Below are 25,671 nucleotides of genomic sequence, written 5' to 3'. Positions count from 1 at the left end.
AATTATGCTTTTATTAGAATTAAGTACTGTTAAAAAAAAAATTAAACCCTTTGGATGTTAGAAATTTCAGTTACTGAGAAACAGATGTTGGTAGCTGAAAATTTTCAGAAAGCACTTTGAACATTTTTGGGAATCCAGTGACTAGCTTAAGCAATCTTGGGGTAATATACTTCTAACTATAAAATAGCAGCTTTTGCATGTCACACAATGGAACACCTTTAACATTGAATAGAACCATCACAGCACCACCTACAGGAGTAATAGGTACGGCAGGTACTTACATGAATTTTAAATGAAACATGTGCCCCAAATATTGAGTTTAATATATAATCGATTCTTTTACAGAAATAACAGGTTAAAATGGAAGCTCTCCTTTATCGTCATGTGGGAAATAATTGTGCTCGGAAACCAATAGTCAAAACTGCTTTGACAACTAAAATAGCTTATTTGAAATGTTGATGTAAGTGGATTGGAGACAGTCATGCAGATGACTCTATTTTTTCTTGAGAGTGCATTATAAGCAAAGTATAGGAAGTAAATGGCAATTTGTACATTTACTTGAAAAGAAATTGCTGCAACAATATCCCTTGGCATCAAGCACAGCTCTGACTGTTGCTTTTGCCAGAACTGAAAAGTATCCGAGCACAGTGGGCAGACTGGATCTTGCGTCATTCATGGGCAACATCTCATCTTGAAGGTCCAGTAAGAGACAGCTCCGACCGTTTCATCCAAATGTCTTGATGCTCATCTGACTAAGTAAGAAACACCGTAACAAGAGGGTGCATTAACTCCTGGTCAACAAATTCTAATTTTATTGTTTTTTAAGCATTGTGCTGTGCCTTTTGGTTTCTGTGTATTATTTAAACTGAAAGTAAATTTGACGAAGTAGCTTTAATTGTTACGTGCTGGTCTGGGGACAGGTTCTCATGACGAGAAGGTGGAGCACATTCCACATATTCTCTAGTGAGTGATATACAGTAACTGGTCTGTACGCAGTGTGAACAAGGATGTTTTTTTTGTGCGTAAGGGGACCTGGTCTGCTTATGGAAACTAATGCCTACTTGTGAATAAGAGAGCAAGTGTTGGGAAGAACTTGAACTATACCAGCTGCCTCTATCTATACTATAGCTTTGCAGGATCTCACCAACAATTTGATGATTTTGCTCTCCTGTTTTAATCCACGAGTTTCACCAGGATAGAAGGATGAAGAAGAGTGAGCAGATGAATACATTTCTGGCTGGCATGGTATATAACACTTCTATCCTTATAAAATATCATCTGACTTATCACAGGAAACATCCCGAAAGATCCTCTAGTAAATTATAAAAATGATATGGTGCCATGCAGTTCCTGTTCATCATGTCACAGTTAATGCATCATACTACTTGATTGGCTCAGCATGGTATTATGAAAGCGAAATTGTGTTTAACAAAATTATTAGAGTTTTTTGAGGATATAACTAGCAGGGTAGATAAAGGGGAACCAGTGGATGTAGTATATTTGGATTTCCAAAAGGCATTCGATAAGGTGCCACAAAAAAAGTTTCTATGCAAGATAAGGGGACATGTTGTTGGGGCTAACACATTAGCGTGGATAGAGGATTGGTTAATGGAGAGAAAACAGAGAGTAGGAATAAACGTTTTCAGATTGGCAGGCTGTAACTAGTGGAGTGCCGCAAGGACAGTGCTTGGGCCTCAGCTATTTACAATCTATATTAATGACCTAGATGAAGGGACCGATGTAACCAAGTTTGCGAATGATACAAAGTTAGGTGGGAAAGTAAGCTGTGAAGAGAACACAGAGCCTGCAATGGGATATAGACAGGTTAAGTGAGTGGGCATTAAGGTGGTAGATGGAGTATAATGTGGGGAAATGTGAGGTTATTCACTTTGGTAGGAATAATAGAAAAACAGAATATTTTTTAAATGGTGAGGAATTATTAAATATTGGTGTTCAGAGAGATTTAGGTGTCCTCGTACAGGAAACAGAAAATTAGCAGGTACAGCAAGCAATTAGGAAGGCAAATGGCATGTTGGCCTTTATTGCAAGAGGGTTGGAATACAAGAGTGAGGAAGTCTTACTACAATTGTACAGGGCCTTGGTGAGACCACTCCTGGAGCACTCTGCACTGTTTATTCTCTCCTTATCTAAGGAAGGATATACTTGTCTTAGAGGCGGTGCAACAAAGGTTCACTGGATTGATCCCTGGGATGAGAGGGTTATCCTGCGAGGAGAGATTGAGTAGAATGGGCCTATACTCTATGGAGTTTAGAAGAATGCGAGGTGATCTCATTGAAACATATAAGATTCTGAAGGGGATTGACAGGGTAGATGCCGAGAGGTTGATTCCCCTGGCTGGAGAGTCTAGAACTAGGGGGCATAGTCTCAGGATAAGGGGTCGGCCATTTAAGGCTGAGATGAGGAGGAATTTCTTCACTCAAACGATTGTGAATCTTTGGAATTCTCTACCCCAAAAGGCTGTGGATGCTGTGTCGTTGAATATATTCAAGGCCGAGATAGATAAATTTTTGCACTGTAGGGGAATCAAGGGATATGCAGATCAGATGGGAAAGTGTTGAGGTCGAAGATCAGCCATGATCTCATTGAATGGCAGAGCAGGCTCGAAGGGCTGTATGGCCTACTCCTGCTCTTAATTCTTATGATCTTATGAACATTTTCCTCTCTTTCCCTTCTACCCATGAATCGTGAGCAGGATCGGACTGAGCTGTGATCGTCTCCATGGTCGAATAGCTTGGTGATACTATGTGAAGAGTGGCGAAAACTGGTGAGCAACTGGTGTTACTGAAGCATCTTACAAGTGGTTCTTTGGGAATCTGTCACGATGTGGACCAGTAGCTCTGCAGCAGTGCACTCAAGAGCGCCGTGATTCTGAACCTCCCCATCTCCACAGTCTCCAATTAAATCATGCTCAGATGTGTTGCTGCATTTCTGCTTTAGCAACTTGATTGGGCTGGAGCTACTGGAAATGATGTCCCAGTGGGTGGAAAGCTCTCTCCTACAGTGAGTTCAGCTGTAAATAGAGCTCTCTCCCTCCCTGCAGGAATTTTTCCTCCATTTAAAATAAAATGGAGACCGTTATCTTTCAACGACAATAAATTGACAAACTGATTTCAAGAAGGTACAGCTTTCAGCGTCTTGTGGTTAGATCTCCCTTCCCCTAATCAGTGGAGGAGTATACTTAGTATTTAATCAGGCACACAGAAATCATGGGCCCCTGGCTTGCCACATCTTCCCAGGACGTTACACAGGAGAACCTCTGGATGCCATTTTAAAATCTTAATTTTTGGCGTACTTGCCTTTCACACATGGAACTCAAGTCTATTGGCTGCAAAGGTCCTACGTGAAATGTGTTTGGACAATCCCAGTCTAGTCTCATGCCCAGTGGACTGCTCTTAATTCAGCATTAATTGATACTAAACTGGTGGTCTCGCTCAGAAAAGCCTCAAGGTGGCTGGTGTTGAAAACAGAAAAATGTTACACTGGTTCAGTAGGGGGCGCGCTTCTGAGGTTTGCTTTGAAGTGGATCTTTTATAAAGGAAGCTTCACTCTGCACTGATCCTGTACTATACTATACCTAGGCTGGCAGTGATTAATGCAGTAGTGTGGAGGGAGCATCACTGCATCTATTCTATAATATACTTGAGCTGGCAATGATTGATGGAGTAGTGTAGAGGGAGCTTCACTCTCTCTCAAATACTTTACTCCAGAAAATATTCTGCACAAGATCCTGAGCTTTCTCTGATCGTCCTGAGGTCCCTTTATTTGCGAGTTACTCTTTTTGTTGAGGGTAATTACATTTTTGTGAAAATGGTTTCAGGATTTATTCGTGTTGCTGTCAGACTCTAAACTTTATCTGTGTTCGTTTGGGGCAAAAAGACAATTCTAAAAATGTTTTGGAATTATATAAAAGATTCAGAGAGCTCCCTAATTGCCCAGTTGGTAAGATCGAGCAATACAGACCAGATGTCCCGGATTTGATCCCCAGCCTGCAGGGAATTAGCTGATCTGAGCCAGCAAGGCAATAGGGTGTTTTACATTAGACTTTGGTGTCTGTGGCCTCAGGAGGGAGGTCAGCTTGTGTTGCATGGAGGGATTTGAACACAAGGATGAGAATTTTAAATTTGAGGCATTGCTGGCCTGGGAGCCAATGTAGGTCAGCGAGCACAGGTGTGATAGGAGAATGGGACTTGGTGTGTGTTAGGATATGGATATATCAAATGGATATATGACACTAGATTCAGACAAGAAGAACGTCCCCCTTGGGTCAGATACTAGAGATGTTTCTAATGTCTGTGTATTGGTACTGTAGCTAGAGTGCCTTCAAGAAAGCAGAGAAAAATAATTAGGAGGAGGGGGGCGTGGGGGACCTACAGCACACATGGGGGGGGGGGGGGGGGGTGGTGGTGGGGGTGGGTGCGCGGGTTTGAACTGTCACAGAGAATTTGTAACATAAAACCACCTGTTAATGGTCTCATGCTGCAGTTAGATAGTCTGTTTGGCATGTGAGCCTTAACTATCTACTGGTAACTGGCTCTGGCTGTTCCCAATTACATGCTAACATCAGCGATTGCTAGTGATATGGTTACAGTGGAGTATACACACATCTCACACAGCCACTTCCAGACTGCACAAATCATTACTTAAAAAAAAAAACAGGTTCTGCTACATGACAATCACCAATCTACCTGTCGCAGGTGCATCTGTCCATGACCGCATTGGTAGCAGTGACCACCGCATAGTCTTTGTGGAGACGAAGTGTCTTCGTCACATTGATGACACCCTCCATCGTGTTGTGTGGCACTACCACTGTGCTAAATGGGACAGATTCAGAACAGATCTAGCAGCTCAAAACTGGGCATCCATGAGGCGCTGTGGGCCATCAGCAGCAGCAGAATTGTATTCCACCACAATCTGTAACCTCATGGCCCGGCATATCCCTCACTCTACCAGTACCACCAAGCCAGGGGACCAACCCTGGTTCAGTAGTGTAGAAGAGCATGCCAGGAGCAGCACCAGGCGTACCTAAAAATGTGGTGCCAACCTGGGGAAGTTGCAACACAGGACTACATGCATGCTAAACAGAGGAAGCAGCATGCTATAAACAGAGCTAACCCATCCCACAGTCAATGGATCAGATCAATGCTCTGCAGTCCTGCCACATCCAGTCGGGAATGGTGGTGGACCATTAAACAACTAACGGGAAGAGGAGGCTCCATGAATATCCCCATAATCAATGATGGTGGAGCCCTGCATGTGAGTGCAAAAGACAAGGCTGAAGTGTTTGCAACCATCTTCAGCCAGTAGTGCTAAGTGGATGATCCATAGCGGCCTCCTCCTGAGAAGACCATCACAGAAGCCAGTCTTCAGCCAATTTGATTCACTCCACGTGATATCAAGAAACGGCTGAGCGCACTGGATACAGCAAAGGCTATGGGCCCCGACAACATCCCGGCTGACGAGCTGAAGACTTGTGCTCCAGAACTAGCCGCACCTCTAGCCAAGCTGTTCCAGTACAGCTACAACACTGGCATCTATCCAACAATGTGGAAAACTGCCCAGGTTTGTCCTGTCCACAAAAAACAGGATAAATCCAATGCGGCCAATTATTGCCCCATCAGTCTACTCTCAATCATCAGCAAAGTGATGGTAGGTGTCGTTGACAGTGCTATCAAGCAGCACTTACTCACCAATAATCTGCTCGCTGATGTCCAGTTTGGGTGCCGCCAGGACCACTCGGCTCCAGACCTCATTATAGCCTTGGTCCAAACATGGACAAAGGAGCTGAATTCCAGAGGTGAGGCGAGAGTGACTGCCCTTGACATCAAGGCAGCATTTGGCTGAGTGTGGCATCATGGAGCCCTAGTAAAACTGAAGTCAATGGGAATCAGGGGGAAAACACTCCACTGGCTGGAGTCATACTTAGCACAAAGGAAAATGGGTGTGGGGGTTGGAGGTCAATCATCTCAGCTCCAGGACATCGCTGCAGGTGTTCCTCAGGGCAGTGTCCTAGGCCCAACCATCTTCAGCTGCTTCATCAATGACCTTCCCTCCAACATAAAAGGTCAGAAATGGGGATGTTTGCTGATGACTGCAGAGTGTTCAGTGCCATTCGCAACTCCTCAGATAATGAAGCAGTCCATGCCTGCATGCAACAAGATCTGGATGATATTCAGGCTTGGGCTGATAAGTGGCAAGTGATATTCGCACCACAGAAGTGCCAGGCAATGACTATCTCCAACCCCTTGAAATTCAATGGCATTACCATCGCCGAATCCCCCACCATCAACATCCTCGGGGTAATCACTGACCAGAAACTTAACTGGACCAGCCACATAAATACTGTGGCAACAAGAGCAGGTCAGAGGCTAGGTATTCTGCAGCGAGTGTCTCACCTCCTGACTCCCCAAAGCCTTTCCACCATCTACAAGGCACAAGTAAGGAGTGTGATGGAATACTCTCCACTTGCCTGGATGAGTGCAGCTCCAGCAATCGCTCAAGAAGCTTGACACCATCCAGGACAAAGCAGCCCACTTGATTGGCACCCCATCGACCACCTTAAACATTCACTTCCTCCACCACCAGCGTACCATGGCTGCAGTGTACACCATCTACAAGATACACTGCAGCAACTCGCCAAGGCTTCTCCGGCAGCACCTCCCAAACCCGTGACCTCTACCACCTAGAAGGACAAGGGCAGCAGGCACATGGGAACACCACCACCTCCAAGTTCCCCTCCAAGTTACACATCATCCGGACTTAGAAGTATATCGCCGTTCCTTCATCATCGCTGGGTCTAAATCCTGGAACTCCCTCGCAACACTGTGGGAGTACCCTCACCACACGGACTGCAGCAGTTCAAGGCAGCAGCTCACCACCACCTTCTCAGGGGCAATTGGGGATGAGCAATAAATGCTGGCCTTGCCAGCGACGCCCACATCCCATGAATTAATTTTTAAAAATGACCGCCGCCGGTCTACCTGCCATATTACCCAACGTGGACAATGCCGTGCATTACTATTGGATCACTCTGTGCAGTATGTAAATACAAATTGCAATCTAAATTGCACTGCTCTTCTGGCAGATTCTAGTCACAATTCTGGGGGGCTCAAGACTGCAAACTCGGTCAGGCCCTGGCCTCAAGTGCAAGTTTTCTGTTTGGACTTGAATGGGGTGAATCTTTCACCTGCTCCTACAAGACTGTCGAGAGGGGGCGGGCCAGGGCCAGGGACTCACTAAACCTGGTGTGCCTGGCCGATAGCAGCCAAAGTGAGGCCAATCTGGGGTTCAGAAGGGGTCACGGCTTGGACCCCTGAAAGTGAGACGGTGGGGGTAACACTTTTTTTTTATTTTTTAACATTTGGGGCTGTGGAGGGAGCCAGATTTCTTCTCCAGAGGGAACCTGCCATTCCCCCTTCCCCTGTGGCTGGACAGCTTACGGCAGCATTTCCGGGGTCCTTAGCAGGGGGTGCAGCAGAGTCACCCACAAACTGCCAGTGGCCTATTCGTGGAAGCTCCTCCTTCTGATCCTGTGAATTTCGGCAGGGTCAGCGGTGGAATTCTGCGGCTGCCACAATCCTGGTCTAACCGTTGGGATCGTGACCTGGCGAATTTTCTAGGGCAGCGTCTATATGTCTGGAGAATACGATCTCTCAGATTGAACACAGCAGAAAATTGCAATTTATTCTAGACGGGAAGTATAATTAGTTCTGTTCCCATTACATTATTCAATGGCACTAACAAACCTGGCAAGATTTTTATTAAAATTGTATGAAATCTTACCCTACTGAATAAACAGGAACTCCGTACAATTACACACAGAGTAACCTTTACCATGCTGAATAAACAGGAACTCCACAGTAACACAATAACCCTGACCCTGTTGAATAAAAAGGAACTCATTATAGTTGCAGAGTGAGTAATCCTTACCCTGCTGAATAAGTTAGCATGCCAAGAATTAAATATATATTCCAAATGGTCATTAATGGGTTAAAGTGCTGGAAATGTCTTTTCTCATTTGAAGTCTAAATGATCTTGTTCCACGTGACGTGTGAAATGAGCTGTTCTCCTGAAGGAATTCGCTTTCTTATGTTTACACTGGGGACTTTAGACCTGTTTAAACCCAGTCCAAGTTGAAATGTCTTCAACACAAACAGTCCCTGTTAAAGTGCACTGGTGCAAATCACTTCTTTAACTTTTAATATTTTTTTTTTCCAACTTTCTCCTGTCCTGAAGGCACTGCCTCTTGCTGTGTTACAGCTCCATGGACAATAGCAGCCTTCTGCTCCCTGACCCAAGGGGAAATTCTTCACCTGTGAACTTAGACAGAGATGGGGAGGGGGGGGGGGTGGATTTTAACTGGGAGTGGGTTTCGAATGGACGGAAGGTGAGGTGACCATCAAAGCTCCCCAAACGTCATCAATTGCGCGGGCTATTTTAACGCTCGGGCCTCATTTACATCCTGCCGGCCAGATGCCTGCCTGAGACAGGTGTAACATGGCAGCTGCTGGCAGTGGAAGGTCAGGTGGCCCGAAGGCCGCCCGCTGGCACTTAGATAAGTCGTGGGGGGTGGTGGTGTTTGGCAGGGTCTCGCGGGCGTGGGGGGGCAAAGACCCAGACTTTCCTTGTGGAGCCCGGAGGAACACTCCTGCTCCTCCTGGTACCACACGGGTAAGTTCTCTCTCAGGGCCTTCACTTCTTCCCCGACAGGCTTTACTGAGTGGTGGCAACTGCCCCCCGCACCCGCAATCAGCGGTTAAAATACCATTGGGATTCTAATGACAGCGTAGGAGCCTGATTTGCATGTTTAATGAGCCTGAGTAAGGTGGGCACCTCGCCCGCTTAAAAAAAGGGCCCAAGTAAAGTATTGGCAAGCGGGAATGGGAAATTTTCAGAGGCAATTTTAACTAAGCGTTCCCGCCAGGCAGGGTGGGTTAAAATCACCCCGTGAGTATTAACAGCCTATTTGGCTGTGGGGACAACACAACTAAACCCGTCTCTGCCCTTGCAAAGTGCACACCCACTTTGAAGCTCACTGATAGTGATCAGGAGCAAGAACCCTGGTTGATTTTTCCACCTTCCCTAGCCCATGGACCCTGAGATCTATAGTAACTTCCATACCACTGACTTAGCACAGCCTGGGCATCAAACCTATGGAGCTCAGAGTTTTTGACCACTGATCCTGGCATTCCATTATTCTTAATGGGAATTCAGCACCATTCACATCGGGGAAGAGGTTAAAAGTTGTTGTTTTCAAACCAGCCAAACGCTCACCACACCTTACTTCAATGAAGCATGCAGAGACTTATGGTGCAATAGATTAAAACACCAGCTCAACCAGTCATCAGGAACATTGCCTTCTCATTGAACACAAAGTTGGCAGCAGCGAGGTTTTTACAGAGTTGCATAGAAATGACAACACAAACAGGTTGTTCGACCCAAGCAGCCAGTGTTGGTGTTTATCCCCCACACCAGTTTTACACCAACCTACGAGACTGACTGCAACTGCTCGATGTGAAGACATTAACTTGAGGTCTTTTTCTGCAGCTCGGCCCTCCACAACTCTCGAAGCGCTGGTACCATTTCACCAGGGCGAGACCGCCTACTTCCACCTCTTAATATCACCCATCTCTGCCCTTGCCTCAAACCATCGGCTGTTAAAATCCTCATCCACGTCTTTGTTACCTCCAGATTCGACTATTCCAGTGATCTCTTGGCCGGCCTCCCACCTTCTGTAAACTTCAGCTCATCCAAAACTCTGCTGCCTGTATCCTAACTTGCACCAAGCCCTGTTCACTCATCACCTCTGTGCTCACTGACATTGGCCGGGGTCTGGCAGCACCTCGAGTTTAAAATTCTTATTCTTGTGTTCAAATCCTTCCATAGCCTCGCCCTTCATATCTCTGCAACCTCCTCCACCCCTACAACCCTCCGAGATCTCTGCACTCTTCCAATTCTGGGATCTTGCTCATCCCCGATTTCCATCACCCCACCATTGCCTTCAGCTGCCGAGGCCCCAAGTTCTGGAATTCCCTCTCTATCCCTCTCCTCCTTTAAGATGCTCCTTAAAATCTACATCTCTGACCAAGCTTTTGGTCACCTGTCCAAATATCTCTTTGTGCTTTGGTGTCAAATTTTGTTTGATAACGTTCCTGTGAAGCTCCTTGGGACGTTAAAGTCACTATATAAATGCAAGTTGTTGTTCATGTGATTGTCTAGATGATGTAAGAAGGGGTTATCATAGCTGATCTTGATCCTGTCCTCACTCAATGTCCATATGTACACTTGCCAACAGGAGCCATTGGATAGCATTGGTAGGGGAAAGTCTGGCTGGTTTTCCACTCCCCAGACCTTGTGTCCAATTGTAGTGACCAACCAGATCAGCTAACTCAGGAATGGAGCCTGGGACCCACCTCTTACCCCGTCTCCACCCCTGTCTCAGCCCATCGGCTGTTGAAACCCTCATCCATGGTGTATTTACTCATTGAATCTTGGGAACGCCTAGCTCCGAACATTAGCTCAGTAATCCACCATAAGATTTGGGAATCTGGGAGGCAGATTTTTGAGAAATGCCCCTAGATTCATGTTATGACAGTTAAGCCAGCTGCGTCCATTCAGCAACTGACTTCTTCGTTCTTCCAGTTGCATTTTAACTCCATAGAGATTTAAAAAAATTACAAGACCCAAGGAATCTGAACAGTTCAGGCTAACTTACAATCTACTCGACCCATGAGAGCAGCTGCTGCTGACTCACTATCCCCACTGTCTCAATCTCAAGGCCAACTGTGGCTTGTGGCCAAAGAAGAAGGGAGGATTCCACACTCAGTCCTCCAGCCAGGCTGCTGGACTCTGGGGGGCTTCACACAAAATGAAAAATCGTTCAGCAGAGGGGCAGGAGAAGAGTGAAAGATCTACAGCTGTTGCTTGCAGACACCTGGCTCCAGGAATCATATATGGGAGTGTGACCTGGCCCTGAGTCTGTACACAAGAAGCTAAACTCTCTCAGCTGAAAATAGTGAACAGATCTGAGTAGAACCTCACCACTTCAGTAAGGTTAGACAGCGGATGATTAAAACTCCTTCGTGACTATCAGGAAATTCTCTCACCGTTAAATGTGGTATAAAATACTGATCTGTTCAGCATTCCCAACAGCCAGCTCCAGGTTACTGATACAACTACTGAGTGTCAGAGCCTCTGCCAGGTGTGAGACTCCAGTGTAGGTAGGGTGACCATACGTCCCCGTTTTCTGGGGACAGTCCCCGGATGAGGGACTGTGTCCCCGGGCAAATAATGTCCCCGGAAGAGTCCCCGGTTGAGGAAACTCGTCCCCGAATACACGCAGGTTCAAAACAGGAAGCACGTGACCCCGAGCTGCCCTGCGGCCGGTCAATAAAGTGAGCAGAGCTGTGTGGCAGGGCAGGTTCTGATAGGTGGGAGGAATGTCAATCTCCTGTTTTCAACCAGTAGAAGGGGTGAACTCACTGAGGGACCTTAATTTATGCAGAGATCAAACACTGTGGCTGCAGTAGGTATGCTCCGCGCACCCCCCCCCCCCCCACAAATCCCTGGATAGTGCTGTGAAATTCGGTTGAAGAGAAATAGGCCCCGGAGCCAAAATGTCCGAATAACGGGGGCCACTGGTAACCGGACTAATGAGCGGCGGCTGGAGCCGGGCCGTGTGGATGTCTTGGGAGCCAGATCAGAGCGTGCTCCATGGCCTCTGATGGTGTGGGTGAATATCGGGCTGTGAGGAGGGGGAGGAGCCGGTGATTGCAGCCGGCAGATGGTGAACAGCTGCCGCATTATTCAGGTGAAAAGTTCTGGCGCTGATTTTTACAGATTCAATTTGCATCAAAATAGCAAAAAGGTGTTGCCTTGCTACGCTGCATAACCTACATTTTCCGTCCTGGCTACTTTGCGGTGCTCCCACCCGGTGTGTCCCCGGATTCGGTTTAGAAAATATGGTCATCCTACTCCAGTATCAACAGCCCCCAGCCACCAAATAGCAAAAACTCTCAATGTGGACATGACTAACTCTGGATTCTATACTCCTCACCTTCAACCATGGACTGTTGGGTCAAAGGGTTATGAATGATCCCCTTATCCCATATAGTACCTACAGCAGATGCTCTCAGGCCCCGCAGCCTGGAATTCCACGACCTGCTCACACTGCATCCGGCATCTTTCTCTTGTTGGGTTCCAGGAATAATTGCTGAGGTCACCAATGTCATCCTTTTTTAACCCATGTTTGAATTTTCTCTTTGATTCATTTCTTTATCCATAGTTTTTTTTCTATTACTTTCCAATTTAGATCTCCCTGTGTCCTGCGCCACTTACTATTGCTGTCAGCAGCACAGGCGGACAGCAGGCTCCACCATTCTGCCAAACTGGCACTCCTATCAGCACAGACAATCAACACTCTCCCAACAGCAGCTAAGAGAACGTGCAGCAGGAAGGTATGGGGATGGCAAAAGGGGGACAGACGCACATAGAAACAGAGAGAGTAACATACATACAGAAATATGTCGAGGGACAGGCAGATGCACAGAACGAGGCAGAGTGAAACATGTGGGAAGACAAATTGACACACAGGAAGAGGTAGAGAGCGACAGAGGGAAGCAGAGTTAGAGAGAGATACAACAGACAATAAAAAAGACAGATAGGCCGAGAGACGACTGGAGAGAATGACAGATGCTAACCTTCGATTGCCTTGCATCTGAGATCTTGGCCCACTCCTGCTTTCTGAATGTACCACTTGTCTGTACAGAGCTCATGATACAGAATTTGAAAGGTCATTCCAGAGCTGCAGCTTTTCTTGGTCAAACTGCCTGTGGAGTTGTGTATGATAGATTTACACCCAGAGAAGGCAAATGCTTTTAGTGGTATTGGGTCACAATCTGCTGCGCAATCCTTTGCAGATACACAGAGTAAAATTATGGGATTAACTACGTCAGGGAATTCATTTGTAAAATTAAAAAAAATTTTTTTTTAAAAAACATGGACTATATCTCCATTCCCAAACTCTAATTATATGGCAAGTATCTTATGGTTATTGGGGGCTTGGCTTTAAAATACAATTAGAATAAAAGGTACAAATTCACCCACAATATCTGCACGTTTAAACTTCTGACTAGAAATCTATGAACCATGACAGATTTTCAAAAGGCGAAGTATCAGGCCAAACACTTTCGTAACCACTTTTAAACTGTGTTACGAATGGACAGTAACGGTCACCTTCTATGAGCAATCCATCAGCCAAGACAGCAACATGGACATACTTCATAGAAGAATCATAGAAGTTTAGGGCACAGAAAGAGGCCATTCGGCCCATCGTGTCTGTGCCAGCTGAAAGAGCTGTCCAGCCTAATCCCACTTTCCAGCTCTTGGTCCGTAGCCTTGCAGTTTACGGCACTTAAAATACATATCCAAGTACTTTTTAAATGCGATTAGGGTTTCTGCCTCTCCCACCCTTTCAGGCATTGAGTTCCAGACCCCTCTGGGTGAAAAAAGTTCTCCTCAACTCCTCTGTAATCCTTACTTTAAATCTATGCCCCCTGGTTACTGACTTCTCTGCTAAGGGAAATAGGTCTTATCTATCCACTCTATCTAATTTTATACACTCAGCATCCTCTGTTCCAAAGAAAAGAACCCCTGTCTATCCAATCTTTCCTCATAGCTAAAATTCTCCAACCCTGGCAACATCCTTGTAAATCTCCTCTGTACCCTCTCTAGTGCAATCACCTTTCCTATAATGTGGTGACCGGAACTGTACGCAACACTCTAGCTCTGGCCTAACTAGTGTTTTATACAGTTTTTGCATAACCTCCCTGCCGTTATATTCTATTCCTCGGCTAATAAAAGGAAAGTATCCCGTATGCCTTCTAATCACATTATTTACCTCTCCTGCTACCTTAAGGAATCTGTGGACTTGCACTCCAAGGTCCCCCTGCTCTTCTTAGTACCCTACCATTTATTGTGTATTCCTTGCCTTGTTAGCCCTCCCCAAATGCATTACCTCACACTTCTGATAGAATTCCATTTGTCACTCTTCTGCCCGGCTGACCAGCAAATTGATATCTTCCTGCAGTCTACAGCTTTCTTCCTCACTGTCAACCACAAGGCCAATTTTTGTATCATCCTTTTCAAGAGGGCCTGACTGAGGAGTCACTTACTGGTATGATTTGTGGAGAATGGTGAATTCCAAAAGGTGCACAGCTCTTCCCCTGGCTGTGCTGTAACAGGGGTCCCTTGTAATTTTACACACTGCTTTGCAATTCTACATGTAGCTGAGAGATCTTCACAAGATAGTCACTTTAAACCTCGGTAATGCTGGGTTTAATGTTTTTCAGAGGTTGCTTGTAGGATACGAGTGTGCGGCTGGTGAAAGGAAGATTGTCAGTAACACACGGACACTCCGCCCTCACACCGTCAGTAACACACGGACACTCCGCCCTCACACCGTCAGTAACACACGGACACTCCGCCCTCACACCGTCAGTAACACACGGACACTCCGCCCTCACACCGTCAGTAACACACGGACACTCCGCCCTCACACCGTCAGTAACACACGGACACTCCGCCCTCACACCGTCAGTAACACACGGACACTCCGCCCTCACACCGTCAGTAACACACGGACACTCCGCCCTCACACCGTCAGTAACACACGGACACTCCGCCCTCACACCGTCAGTAACACACGGACACTCCGCCCTCACACCGTCAGTAACACACGGACACTCCGCCCTCACACGGTCAGTAACACACGGACACTCCACCCTCACACTGTCAGTAACACACAGACACTCTATCCTCACTACTAGTGATACAAGGTTGACCGGACTCCAGATAGAAACATAGAAGATAGGAGCAGGAGTATGCCATTCGGCCCCTCGAGCCTGCTCCGCCATTCAATGCGATCATGGCTGATCATCCAAATTCAGTACCCTGTCCCTGCTTTCTCCCCATATCCCTTGATCCCCTTAGCCTTAAGAAATATATCTAACTCCTTCTTGAATATATTTAATGAATTGGCCTCAACTGTCTTCTGTGGTAGAGAATTCCAGAGGTTCACCACCCTCTGGGTGAAGAAATTCCTCCTCATCTCAGTCCTAAATGGCTTACCTCTTATCCTTAGACTGTGACCCCTGGTTCTGGACTCCCCCGCCATCAGGAACAGCCTTCCTGCATCTAGTCTGTCTAGAATTTTATAAGTTTCAATGAGATACCCTCTCATTCTTCTAAACTCTAGCGAATATAAGCCTAATCGACCCAATCTCTCTTCATATGTCATTCCTGCCATCCCAGATATCAGTCTGGTGAATCTTCGCTGCACTCCCTCCATAGCAAGAACATCCTTCCTCAGATAAGGCGACCAAAACTGCACACAATACTCAAGGTGTGGTCTCACCAAGGCCCTGTACAATTGCAGCAAGACATCCTTGTTCCTGTACTCAAACCCTCTCGCTATGAAGGCCAGCATACCATTTGCCTTCTTAACTGTCTGCTGCACCCGCATGCTTACCTTCAGCGACTGGTGCACAAGGACACCCAGGTCTCATTGCACTTCCCCTTTTCCCAATCTATTGCCGTTCAGATAATAATCTGCCTTCCTGTTTTTGCCACCAAAGTGGATAACCTCGCATTTATCCACATTATACTGCATCTGCCATGCATCTGCCCAAGATGGTTGAATTATGGCCCCAGTGAAGTGGCCTGGACATCGAAGGGGAGATTTTTCTTTGTTTGCAGGAAGATTTTTATATTGGCCTACTTGTTATGAGGCTGTGAACAGTCTTGCTGAATCTGAGGCAGTGGCCAGGAGAGGAATGGAATCAGTGGCAAGGGTACTATGTATGTTGCAGGGGCCAAAGATGCCAGCTTTGATCGTTGCAATTTTCAACTGGTGGAAATTGCATCTCAACCAGAACTGGAGTCTGTCAACACAGAGGTAGTGCAGGAGTCGTGAGAGGTGGTGGAGCAGACTGTGTGTCACCAGCATACATGTGAAACCTGGCTGATGTTGCCGTGGGCATTATGTAGGGGAGGAAGGGGCCAAGAATAGACCCTTGGAGGACTCCAGAGGTAACGGTGTGGGGGTGGGAAAAGGACCCATTGCAGGAGATGCTCTGGTTACAGTTGGATAGGTTAAGTGTAGAACAGAGTGAGGGCGATCTCACCGAAACGAACAATGGAGGAGAGGCGTTGGAGGAGGATTGTATCGGTGGGAAAATCTCTGTGGGCTATTTAGGGAGGACCTCTTTACTTCGAGTGATAAATACTTGGAGATATCCTCCAGCTGGGTCACCAGGGGATGTAGTATTGGGGACATTCAAATGCAGCTGCATGCTGTAATGGAGAAATTAGTATGCTAGAGGATTAAGTTTTTAAATGGGCTGAATCGGCTTCTCATGTCCTTGACATTTAAAAAAATATTTCCACTGGAAAGAAATCCTAATCCTTCAAAATCAAAATATAAATATATATTTTAATGCAAGGATAATTCACTCTCTGGTTTTGCTAAATCCAGTCAGTGCACTGTCAAATGACAGAGATAGTAGCACACTTTAATAGTCACTGGGTATAACAACGGGTGTAACTTGCCGATTAAGCCACCACAGGAAATTCCGGACCGTCCTTTTAAAATGAAAACAAAAACGGCAATGCTCACTATAGATTACAAAATACTGGAATTGCAGCAAATAAATTGTTCACAAACATTTTTAGGGTGGGGTGGTAGGCGGCGGCGATGAGAACTAAATTTTGTGTTTTCAGCAGTTGTATTTCTCCCTTAGGCTTTCACGCACGTATGTTCCTTTAACTCCTAAACAAGTGAGGGGATATTGTGTAATCCTAAAATTTAAATTACAAGACTGTCCTTTAAGTTGCCAGCTTTTCTGAGGCTGCGTCAGACTTCTTAAAGCTGTTGGATAGCTTTAGCTCATTTTCTAGTTTGGCATTTATGTACTATCTGGGATCACACATAAAATGTGACCATTTAAGCAAAATATTCGAGGACCACCAGCATCCGTGCAACTGAACTCCATAAAGAGTTCGCACCTTCAAGAAAGGAGAGGACAAAATTGTTGGGGGGTGGGTGAATAGCCTCTGGCAGTCTGCTTCTGATTGCCTAGCGATCTAGATGTGGCTTTGTAACAAAATGGGATTGTTGGAGGACGTGTTCATGCTTCCTGACAGTCTATTGGAGATAAGCACATGAGAAGCCCTTCCCCATCCCTGGCAGTAAGAGGCTAAACTGAAATCAGATTGCCTCAGATGACAATCTAGCTATGCGACCCTCGGGAAAATGGGGATAATCCTCTTAACTGCCCCTTCCCGCCTTAAGGCGAATCACGCAGTCTCGTAGCTGCCAGAAAAAGCTGGTGGCAAGCAGCATTGACAACAAGAGGCCCAGCTTAGTCATTATTACATTTTTGAAAGGATCCTTGCGTGCTCCACCTTGCCCAACAAGGAAACCTGGTGTCTCCTCTACCCTGGGCTTTCCCCTTAAACTCCTCCGGCCACGATTGGCCCGGACCCTCACCGGTGCTCGACTTAACTTGTCTTGTCTTGGCCCATCCAGCTCCTGCCCCAATTCCCACTCCCACGGTGATGGCACTGCCATTGGTTTCAGGTGGGAGGCGGAACAAAGCTGGTTAAATTAGGCCCGAGTGTTAAAATGGCCTCACGCCGAGGAGGTTCCCCTCCCACCCCACAGCCTGTCCGTATGCACGGAGTTAAAATTGGGGCCTATGGTTGTACATGTTTTTTTTTTAAAGATACAATCAGGGGCGGGGTGGTTGTGCGGAGGGGGGTGGTTGTGCAGAGAGGGGGGGGGGTGTGGAGATGGGAGTAAACACAGACCTTTACACTCGGGTATGTATGCAAATGGGAGGAAAGCAGATGTAGCCCTATACTGTATTTAGTGGGTTAAACACAGCCCTGCAGTTCTGTGGGCGGGAGGCTGTTAAACACAATCCTTCTGCACCCGATGGAGGAATTTCTGGGCTGCTTGTTAATGGAATCTATTGTAGACTTTAATGAAGAAGCAAAAGAACTGCAGTCTTGTTTGCTCTTCTTTAAAATTCATTCTTGGGATGTGGGTGTCACTGATTAGTCCGGTATTTATTGCTCATCCCTCGTTGCTGTGAGAAGTGAACCGTAGGTCATGGTTTTGATACAGCTGAGTAGATTGTTAGGTCACTTCAGAGGGCAATTAAGGGTCAATCAAGTTAGCGGATATTGTTAATGGTTCTCTCTCCTCCGGTATTGTCCCCCTTTCCTTCAAATCTGCTGTCATCCCCCCTCTCCTCAAAAAACCTTGACCCCCCCCCGCCGTCGTTGCAAACTATCGCCCTATCTCTAAACTCTCTTTCCTCTCCAAAGTTCTTGAATGTGTTGTCGCCTCCCAAATCCATGCCCATCTTTCCCAGAACTCCTTGTTTGAATCTATCCAATCAGGCTTCTGCCCCTGCCATAGTACTGAAACTACTCATCCCAAGGTCATAAATGGCATCCTAATTGACTGCAACAAAAGTAATCTATCCCTTCTCGTCCTTCTGGACGTGTCTGCAGCCTTTGACACAGTTGACCACAAAACTCTGCTCCAACGCCTCTTCACTGTCGTCAAGCTGGATGGGACTGCACTCACCTGGTTTCATTACTATCTTTTCACCTGTAATCACTTGCAATGGCTTCTCTTCCTGATCCCGCACTGTCACCTCCGATGTCTCCCAAAGATCTATCTTTGGCCCCCTTCTATTTCTCATCTTCATGCTGCCCCTCGGTGACATCATCTGGCAACACAACGAGTTTTCGCATGTACGCTGGCAATACCCAGCTCTACCTCTCCTCCATGTCTCTCGAACCCTCCACCTTGTTCCTGTACTCAAACCCTCTCGCTATGAAGGCCAACATACCATTTGCCTTCTTAACCGTCTGCTGCACCTGCATGCTTACCTTCAGCGACTGGTTCACAAGGACACCCAGGTCTCGTTGCACTTCCCCTTCTCCCAATCTATTGTCGTTCAGATAATAATCTGCCTTCCTGTTTTTGCCACCAAAGTGGATAACCTCGCCTTTATCCACATTTTACTGCATCTGCCATGCATCTGCCCAATCACCCAACCTGTCCAAATCATACTGGAGTTTCTCAGCATCCTCCTCACAGCACACACACCCACCCAGCTTTGTGTCGTCTGCAAACTTGGAGAGATTACATCTAGTTCCCTTGTCTAGATCATTAATATATATTGTGAATAGCTGGGGTCCAAGGACCGATCCCTGCGGTACCCCACTAGTCACTGCCTGCCACTCGGAAAAAGACCCGTTTATTCCAACTCTTTGCTTCCGGTCTGCCAACCAGTTCTCTATCCAAGTCAGTACCTTGCCCCCAATCCCATGTGCCATAACTTTACATGCTAATCTCTTATGCGGGACCTTATCGAAAGCCTTCTGAAAGTCCAAATCCACCACATCCACCGGTTCTCCCTTATCTATTCTACCAGTTACATCCTCAAAATATTCTAGTAGATTAGTCAAGCACGATTTACCTTTTGTAAATCCATGTTGACTTTGTCCGATCCTGTCACTGTTTTACAAGTGCTCTGCTATTACATCTTTTATAATGGACTCTAGCATTTTCCCCACTACCGATGTCAGGCTTACCGGTCTATAATTCCCCGTTTTCTCTCTACTACCTTTTTTGAACAGTGGGGCAACATTAGCTACCCTCCAATCCATGGGAACTGTTCCAGAGTCTATCGAATTTTGGAAGATGACCAGCAATGCATCTACTATTTCTAGGGCCACTTCCTTAAGTACCCTAGGATGTAGATTATCAGGCCCTGGGGATTTATCGGCCTTCAATCCCGTCAATTTCCCTAACACCATTTCCCTACAAATACTGATTTCATTCAGTTCCTCCCTCTCATTAGACCCTATGTTCCCTGACATCTCTGGGAGGTTATTTGTGTCCTCCTTTGTGAAGACAGAACCAAAGTATGTATTTAATTGGTCAGCCATTTCTTTGTTCCCCATTATAAATTCCCCTGATTCTGACTGCAAGGGACCTACGCTTGACTTCAATTTTTTTCTCTTCACATATCTATGGAAGCTTTTACAGTCAGTTTTTATGTTCCCTGCACGCTTACTCTCATACTCTATTTTCCCCCTCTTAATTAATCCCTTTGTCCTCCTTTGCTGAATCCTAAACTGCTCCCAATCCTCAGGTTTACTGCTTTTTCTGGCCAAATTATATGTCCTCTCCTTGGATCTTATGCTATCCCTAATTTCCCTTGTTAGCCACGGTTGTGTCACCTTTTTTGTTTTATTTTTATGCCAAACAGGGATGAACAAATTCTGCACCCACCATAACTCAGCGGGTAAAATAATCCACCCAGTGTGGAATTCAGCCATACAAGAACAGCGGCAGACTCAAAACCTGTGTGGATCTTAGACAGAGCACTATGACAGTGCAAAATGAACGTTAGTGCAAACTAGGTAAGAGGTACCATAATTAGTCTCAGCACTCTGGGGCTGGGAGGAAAAAAATAAATCAGCCAGAATTCCTAGCCACTGATTCCTGCTGGAAGAGGAGAAGTATGGATATTGCATGAGGACAGTTGTGATGTTTTGCTCCCTGTGGTCAACCAGCATGCCAGTCTGGACTTACGCACAATATGCATCACTTGGGTGATGTACTGGACAGCCGCTGATACTTGTGCAACTGCACTCCGTCAGTGAGGATGAAATTCATCTGGGCGGCAGGGCAAAACGGGTGATAGCGAATCGGCAGCTCGTTTTACACTGTCGCCAAATATTCGAATATCTGGCCGAGTGTAAAACGAGTACTGCCGATTCGCTACCGCCCATTTTGCACTAACGATTCGCTGCCGCCCATTTTGCACTAACGATTCGCTGCCGCCCATTTTGCACTAACGATTCGCTGCCGCCCATTTTGCACTAACGATTCGCTGCCGCCCATTTTGCACTAACGATTCGCTGCCGCCCATTTTGCACTAACGATTCGCTGCCGCCCATTTTGCACTAACGATTCGCTACCGCCCATTTTGCACTAACGATTCGCTACCGCCCATTTTGCACTAACGATTTGCTACCGCCCATTTTGCATTACCGAATCGCTATTGCCTATTTTGCACCAACGTTCATTTTGCACTAATGATTTGCTACCACCCATTTTGCACTACCTCCCATTTTGCACCACCGATTCACTATTGCCCATTTTACATTACTGCCCATTTTGCACTCAAGATGAATTTCACCCCCTAGTGTCTTTATTAAAAATTAGAACAAAACTGAAATATTTCCATTGCAAATCTACTGGATTGTGATTGCAGTTATTTTGCAATGTCATCTGTGACTAGTTATCACCAGTTGTGAAAGAACAATCCAACTCGACCTGCACAATAGTATTGCACCCTTCTCAAAGAAGAAACCCTTGCTGCCCCCTCCCTGATGTCCAGGTTAAAATTTGAGAACTCCATGAGGCAAAAACATGGGTTGTCAAGCTATGCTCTACCTGACGGTGCATCAACATCCTGAACTGAGGCATCCGCTCGAGAAATTGAAGAGACCAGCCCAGAACTCAGAAAATGTTGGACAAATGCCAACAACCCTGCTTCTTTACAAAAGTCAAACCAACACCGTAAATGTCAATTCCTGCCAAAACATGACTTCTGGTGCGTGAATCCAATTGTAGCAGAGAGGTTATACGCCCAGTGACTGCCAGCTACTACTGATTGCTATTCGGGGGGGGGGGGGTTTACAGTGAGTGGGCACGAACACTGGCTCGGCACAAGATAAATGGAGAAGGACTACAAACATACACAGGCTGGTTGTGAATGAATCAATCAATCATTGTGTTTGTAATTGCTCTGTCTAACACACTATGTGGAATCTCTCCCAAGCTCCCTCGTTTATTCTGGAGCAGTCTGGTGTTCTTTGTTCACAGTACACTGTTCTAATCATTTCTTAATCTCACCTTCCCCGGCGCGATAATTCACTGCACTTAAATGAGCAGCGTGTATGCGTGTGGGTAGGGGATCAAAAAATCTCCGTCTTACCTTATTGCTCTGGCCCTAGCATTACCTTCCAGAACAATTTTTCTTTAACCCAAGCAAGGATGGATCGTTCGCTCATGCAAAAGCATTTCACGAGCTTTGTGAAAGATGCTGAGAGAGTCGATAGTACTGGCTGATTCACAGATCAGGCTCTAGAATGATTAAGGGTTTTTGATTTTTCTATGTGGCCAGATAGAGCTTACCTCTTGTAACATGGAAGGCATCTCACAGTTCAATGTGTAAGACAAGCCTCAGCTGGCTGAAAACTCCTCTTTAAATCCCAGTTCGCTTAAGATGACTCATAGACACTGAAAAGTTCCTAAAGACCCATTTCACGCACGGATCTAAAACCATGTTGTCGGTTCAAAGGACAGAAGGGCCAGTTGACGAACGGAAGCTCGCTTTACTTGCTGCTGGGGACGTTCACTGGGAGAATGTTTCTCCTCCCCGTTCCTGCCTCTCACAGAGACGGGTGGCTGGAGGGGGGGAAAGCCACCTTTCCTTGTGTTTTATCCTCTCGGCTCCAATTTCTGTTGCTGTGTCTTCTTTCCTCTCTCTCCCGAGCACAAATGGAGAAAAAAACAACTGGAAACGGGCTAGAGAGACAGCTTCGTTGGAAGAGAGTCAGAGCACAGGCTGGCTGCAAGCATTAGCATCTCAAAGCTGTACAGCTGTCTGGGAGCCTGTGGCAGGAAATACCACAGGACAGCCAGAACGGGGAGGAATCAAGGCACATGCCAAAACCTGGCAAGGAGTTCAACTTCAGGGATTAGGAATGGAGCATCCATCTATATTTATGTAAAATGTTTAAAGGCACACATCTACATTATTTTTATATAAACATATCATACCTCTCACATAAGATTTATGTGTTTCTGTTGCATAAATAAATAAATAAATGCATATGTAAATTGCTACACACAATACCAGTAGATCTACCATGGTTAGTCCGGGAGTTGTAAAGTGGATTTTCATGTTTACCTTGGTCCCACTACAGTCTAAAAGTGAGACAGTATCCATTGCTGTGGTACAGAGAATTTACTGAAGCAAAATATCACAGAACTGACGAGGTAAAGATGTTACATACCTTACTGATCCTTAAAGACACAGGCCCCACAGATGTAATATTTATAAACAATGTCCCTACCGCTCACAAAACGTGCTTAAGATGCATATAAATTTGTAAAGTGGTGGGTAAATGTTCTCTCTTCATATATTCTTGGTTATTTACATGTTTGTTTTTGCACTACTTCCCATTGTAGAATTGCAATATTTAATTAGTCGCAAATACTTGTTTATTTATTCTCTTTTCCTCCCTTCTTAAAACTTTACGTTTTGACAATTATTTGCATTAATTATATAACAAATATTTTTCTCCCATACTCTTCATGGCAGGCTGTGCAAGTCTCTCTCGTTTTCTGGGCAGAGTTTTGTTTTTAAACAAGATGATTGACATGGAGCTAATTAATAACATTTAACTGAAGAAAAATGTTTGCAGATATATAATGTCTTTCATATCCTCAGGATGTCCCAAAGCACTTAATGGCAATGAAATACTTTTGAAGTGTAGTTACTGTTGTAATGTGTGAATCGCAGCAGCCAATTTGCGCACAGCAAGCTCTCACAAACAACAATGTGATAATGACCAGATAATCTGTTTTTGTTATGTTGATTGAGGGATAAATATTGGCCAGGACACCAGGGATAACTCCCCTGCTCTTCTTCAAAATAGATCTTTTACATCCACCTGAGAGAGCAGACGGGGCCTCGGTTTAATGGCTCATCTGAAAGTTGGCACCTCCGACAGTGCAGCACTCCCTCAGCACTGCACTGGAGTGTCAGCCTAGATTTATGTGCTCAAGTCTCTGGAGTGGGACTTGAACCCACAACCTACTGACTCAGAGGTGGGTGTGCTACCCACTGAGCCACAGCTGACACTTTTAGAAATTTCCAGACATCTCACTCAAAAGGTAACTGTCCAAAATGAAGTGAGTGGTGCCCTGCAGCATGTTAAAAGAAAATAGTAGACTGAAGGCCGTACCATCAGATGAGACATAGTCCATCAAGCATCGATTGACAAACTGATCAGCAGGTCCATCCACAACACCCTTGAAGTATCTCAGGCCTTGCCTCATAACAGGAAGCTCCAGATCCCTCCCCCAGTGCACATTCTCTCTGCATTCTGATTGTGTTGTGACAGGAGGCAGCGTTAAACAGGCAGGTGCCACAACACAATGGGGGTGATTTTAATCCTACTCGCTCAGCAGAAACCTGGCGGGTGGGTAGTTAAAATCACCCTGGCTCTTACCTGTCCGAAAGCCGCCATGATCACAACATCTGCAATTGTAACCTGCTTTCCTGAACAGGCAGCAAAAACATGCACCCGAATCCTTCAGAACTTTCACATTTTACAAGTCATTTCAATTATTCATACACTAGAAAAAGCACTGGAAAATTACAGGATTTTTTGTAGTTGCCAGCTGCTGTATTTTAAGAGTTTCAATCCATTGTTGTTTTGACAATAAAAATAACCTGGATTTATATAGCGCTATTAATATAGAAAACATCCCAAGGCGCTTCACAGAGTCGTGAGTAAAAACAGATGCTGTCAAAGAAGGAAAAAGATTAGGAGGGGTGACCAAAAGCTTGGTCAAAGAAGTATGTTGTTCAGAGGGTCCTAAAGAGGGAGGTGAAGAGGCGGAGGCTTTTAGGGAAGCAATTCCAGAGGGTGCTCAATTGGCAGCTGAAAGCACAGCTGTTAATGGTGTGGCTAAGGGAGGCAGGTTGCACGAGAGGCTGGAGTCAGTGGAACAGAGAGTTTGGCGGAGCTGGAGGATATTACAGAGATAGACAGTGTGCCAAGGCCTTAAAGGGATTTAAAGATACGGACAAGAATTTTAAATTTCAGACATTGGAGTTCCAGGAGCCAGTGCAGGTTAGTGAGGATGGGGGTGATCGGTGTGCAGGCTGGTGCTGGATAAACAGACAGCAGCATTTTAGATAAGCTAGAGTGGGTGATGGGAGGCTAACCAGGAGAGCATTGAACTAAGGTATGAACGAGGGTTTCAGTGGTGGTGGCAGCAGTGATACAGAGGTGGGAATAAGCAGTCTTTATGATGGAGAGGGAATAGGGTCAGAAACTAAGTTGGAGATGGAACAGGATGCTGTGGTTGCAAACAATCTTGTTTAGCCTGAAACAATGTCCAGGGAGAGGGGAGGAGTCGGTGAAGCAGGAGCAAAGTTTGTGACAGTAAACAAAGACGATGGCTTTGCTCTTCTGAATGTTTAGCAGGAGGAAATTCAGACTCATCCAAGATGTGAGACAAACAGTCTGACTGCACAGATGCAGTGGAGGGGTCGAGAGAGGTGTTGGAGAGGTAGAGGTGGGTGTCATCAGTGTACATGTGGAAGTTGACCCCATGTCAGTGCATTATATTGCCATGTAAATGAAGCTTGGATCCTTGGGGGACTTCAGATATAACAGTGTAGGGATGGGAAGAGAAGGCATTGCTGGAGATACTCTGGTTTTCTGTTCACTGTCTTTTGTCTTGTATTTGTGTTGTATTTACTT

The 25,671-nt window shown here is 45.8% G+C and overlaps 1 protein-coding gene across 4 annotated transcripts in view; it reads right to left on the bottom strand.

The window, feature by feature from the left end:
* The window catches only part of LOC147106649 (oxysterol-binding protein-related protein 8-like), a 131,178-nt gene extending 108,323 nt beyond the window's left edge, over positions 1 to 22,855 (bottom strand). Inside the window, exon 1 of one of the 4 annotated variants that reach the window (XR_015080969.1) lies at positions 12,717 to 12,826. Coding sequence is in view for 2 of the 4 variants with exons in the window: in XM_086007665.1 (XP_085863791.1) it covers positions 12,717 to 12,791 (75 nt within the window). In the remaining 2 variants the exon portion in view is untranslated. Of the gene's footprint in view, positions 1 to 12,716; positions 12,827 to 22,103; positions 22,277 to 22,303 lie in introns of those variants that run through there. The other 3 variants (XM_086007666.1, XM_086007669.1, XM_086007665.1) reach the window with 3 other exon arrangements.
* Between the last annotated feature and the right edge of the window lie 2,816 nt (positions 22,856 to 25,671).

This window comes from Somniosus microcephalus, chromosome 15 (assembly GCF_052327205.1).
Source record: "Somniosus microcephalus isolate GS21.2 chromosome 15, FLI_Smic_1.0, whole genome shotgun sequence".
Classification (NCBI taxonomy): domain Eukaryota; kingdom Metazoa; phylum Chordata; class Chondrichthyes; order Squaliformes; family Somniosidae; genus Somniosus; species Somniosus microcephalus.
This window is presented reverse-complemented; position numbering and strand designations above follow the sequence as displayed.